We start from the raw sequence: 3,937 nt of genomic DNA on the forward strand, positions 1-3,937 counted from the left end.
TGTATGTCTGTGTGCATGTATATGTGCATATAGATGTCTATATATATATACACACACACATATATATATATATATATACATATATAGTATATATATATATATATACATATATACGTATATATATATACATACATTGATACATATGTACATACATACGTACGTACGTACGTACGCACGTGCGTGCATACATAGATAGTACATACATAAGTACATACATCTATAACTTGCAAGCTCTGAGTAATTTGCTTGTATGTGGAAATATGTTATTGAGTAAGGACTCTGAATGTTACTCATGGTTTTATATATATGTTATTGTTATCATTAGAGCTTGAATGCTGAGTATATTCACCATTCCGAAAGTATAGATTCAAAGGTCATCGATTTTTATGAACCGAACTACACACATACACACACATACATGCCTACATACATACGTACGTAGGTATATCTGTGTGTATGTGTGTATATATATATGTATTTCTCTCTTTATATATATATATAAACGTGGGTCAGTATATGTATTTCTTTGTATATGTTCCATATGTTCCTTGTGTATATTGTTGCATTGCCACAAACACGTATGCAATGACGTAGCAATATCCAAAGCTATCCACGTCGTTGTGGAAGTTTCGTATTTCACGATTGCTGTCGCAGCCACACATTAATGGTATTCATTATTGTAGTTGTCCATTAAAACGGACATTAATAATCGCTTAAACACCATGCCTCCCTCCATGTTATTGCAGACACATACTACTGTATGTCTGTGTGTATGTCTATACATGTATGCGTCTATCTGTATGTGTGTGTTTGTATGTGTATATGTTTGTAAGTACCTGTATGCACATGCAGTCATACACATGACTACGTATGCATTCCAGCAGGTGTGTTTGAATGTGTAAATGACGAATGTCCTTTTTTCTTGCAAATTTGAATATTGTTTTGCATGTTTATTTTTCCTCTAACTGTTCCATATTATATGTTTCGGTAAACCATGTTGGTGCAGTGTTGGCAATGTCAATTTGATACCGGTTTCTGGTATGTATGTATCTATATATTTTCATAAATCACTATGTATGTGTAAAATTTACGGCAACGTATGCTCCAAGCTGATGTCTTTGGTCATTGGGTTAACTACAAGTAAGATAATCGTAGACGATACTGTGATCCCCAGAAAAACTCCGAAGAAAAATCGATCCATGACTTTGGCAATTTCCTGCCACTCTTGAATGAATTTTCTTTCTACCATACATCGGTCGTTCATTGCGATGATGTACCGAAGATAGCGCATCATTTCGTCATCAAAGGAGTTCTCTGGAGTCAGTATCGAATGTGTTTGTGCACTAACACCACTTGAGCTTGAGCAATCTGTTATCTTCTCATGGCCGAGACCGTTACAGCGCACTCCACAATGACTGTGACGATCTGAGCCATACGATTCTCTGGAAAGTTTTTCCATTTTGTTATGAAGCGAAGAATGGCAATAACGATTTGGGATAGTGTCCGTCCATTCCATGCAAAGGGCCCTTGAAAGTAAGTAGGAGAATTTTCGCAGCCAGTACGGCGGTCCGGATTGGAAACTACCACGGTGATGAAGGTTTAGGATGAAAACGGAAAATACCACGGACAGAGCACTCATAGCCATTATAACGGTCAGGTAAATTCCTACAAAAGAGAAACGAAGAAGGCGATTAAATGAAAAGAATCTATGGAGTTTTGAAAGCACAGATTAGGAAATGCATATACAGAAACATATATATATAAACGCACAATAAAATGAGAAAATAATACATTCCACATGCCGGACGTATTTATAAAGATTTCACCAGAATTTTCATTCCGCTAATCACCACCATCTATATCATAACATGATTACAATATAAAATTTAATTGACGTAATTGAAGTTAATTTCATAGCACGTTTACTCAAAACAATGGATTTGCCCTTTCATTGTAAAAAGTATGTGTAAGTAGGTATATACATACATATATACATACATACATACGTACATACATACATACAAACATACATACATATTAACCAGTACTTTCATAGGATTTTGCTATCCCTGAATGAAGTTTGTAACTTTTAATTCTGGTTCTGTTATAAAATGCCTATTAGTTATCTAGCATAAGCTTTCGTAATAGTTTCACAATTCTAAAACTATTCATTCGTGATACGTGTGACTAGACAGCGATACGTCTGAAACAAGTTTTGGAGCCAAAACAGTGTGAAATGACGTACAGCTGTACTTCGATACCAACCAATGAACAAACATCCCCACAGATAATGACAGAGTTCTTCTACCGATTTCATTTGGCAATGCTTTTAATGGCAGAGACGAATACAATCAAATTACATTCGATTTGCAAATCGAAGTTGTGTGACAAATATTTATATTTGGCAATCGTTCAAATAATTTTTGCCTAAAAGAGTATGAACCAGTGAAATTAAGTCATTTAATGCAATTTAGAGGCGTCGGGTAGATAACATTGAAGATATTCCGTGTAAATATTACGTAACCAGTAGTTTGCCGATACAAGGAGATGACATTTCGTACAAGAGTCGGGCTATTTAATTTCATTTGGAGAAAACAAACAGAAAGTAGAGTAAAAACAAATATATAAAATAATCAAAAATATACATGTTTATTTATGTGTGTGTGTGCATGTTTGTATATACATGTACGCGTGTGTTTGCGTTTGTTTATGCAGCCAATTGGCTGAGGTGAGACAGTGTGAAGTTGCTTTCCAGTAATCCTTCAATCGCTTTTTTTCTCGGTTCAGTTCTGGTGAGGTCAGCTTTGACGTTCATCCGTTAAGAATCGATAAATATAACCAACCATTCCTTTAATGTGAATACATTCCCCTTCTCGCCATTTAGTTCTGACTGCCTCGTTGTCTGTTTCCTCCTCTCTGGAAGAAATCGAATATGGAATGCTGGCAGAATGGAGAGGGATGGGTTTTGTCAGGTCAGAAAGACACCAAAGTATGTCGGTTGTAACGACCTCGTCCTCATAATTCTACCAAGAAATGGAGCCTAATGAAAGTCAAGACATCACCACTTACATACATACACGCGCGCATACATACACGCGCGCATACATAAAAGTAAAGTCAGGAGGAATGAATATATTTAGTTAACCACTTGAAATGCTCTGTGTGGGTATGTGTATGCGCATGCGTATCCATCTGTATGTATGTGTTGTATTATATCATAGAATGGAAATGCAAATTCTTAATAAACCACAGTTCCTCTCAATAAGTTCTTGGCTGCAGTCGAGAATTCTACTGATTAGCACTGACTCCATAAATAGCATTTCACACTTTACTTGGTAAACGTTATCCCTCAGCGCTGTGTGTTTCTTAATCAACAGCCGCAAGTCACGTACAAATGTAATATTTAGCCAATGTTTCTATTATCTAAATCACTTTCCAACATATTCTCACATTTATTGATAGTCAACTTCCAAACAATTCAGTATAGATCTCTCTTCAACATCATGATCATGATCATCATGATCATGATCATCATCATCATCATCATCATCATCGTTATTATTATTATTATTATTATTATTATTATTATTATTATTATTATTATTATTATTATTATTAACAATACACTTCACAATTACGGATGATGACGAAGGGCATTGTATTATTTGTATAGTGTACCAATACATTTACAGACTCAGTGCTCGCTGAGTTAGGACAGGGAAAATATTTGAGATTTAGGGATCCAACGTTTTAGTGGAGGCAATTAATACTGTAATTAAAAGGGTGGCGATCTGGCAGAATTATTCGCGCGCCGGGCGAAAGGCTTAGCAGTATTTCGTCTGCCGCTACGTTCTGAGTTCAAATTCCGCCGAGGTCGAGTTTGCTTTTCCTCCTTTTGGGGTCGATTAAACACACGCACACACACACACACACACAC

At 35.9% G+C, this 3,937-nt stretch overlaps 1 protein-coding gene across 1 annotated transcript in view; it reads right to left on the reverse strand.

Annotated features, from left to right (window-relative positions):
* Window positions 1-90: 90 nt before the first annotated feature.
* The window catches only part of LOC106884468 (neuronal acetylcholine receptor subunit alpha-10), an 83,556-nt gene continuing 79,709 nt past the window's right edge, over window positions 91-3,937 (reverse strand). The window contains exon 7 of the mRNA XM_014935869.2: window positions 91-1,665. Within this exon, the coding sequence (XP_014791355.1) occupies window positions 1,088-1,665 (578 nt within the window). The 3' untranslated portion in view covers window positions 91-1,087. The remainder of the gene's footprint in view (window positions 1,666-3,937) is intronic.

This window comes from Octopus bimaculoides, chromosome 12, assembly GCF_001194135.2.
Source record: "Octopus bimaculoides isolate UCB-OBI-ISO-001 chromosome 12, ASM119413v2, whole genome shotgun sequence".
NCBI lineage: Eukaryota > Metazoa > Mollusca > Cephalopoda > Octopoda > Octopodidae > Octopus > Octopus bimaculoides.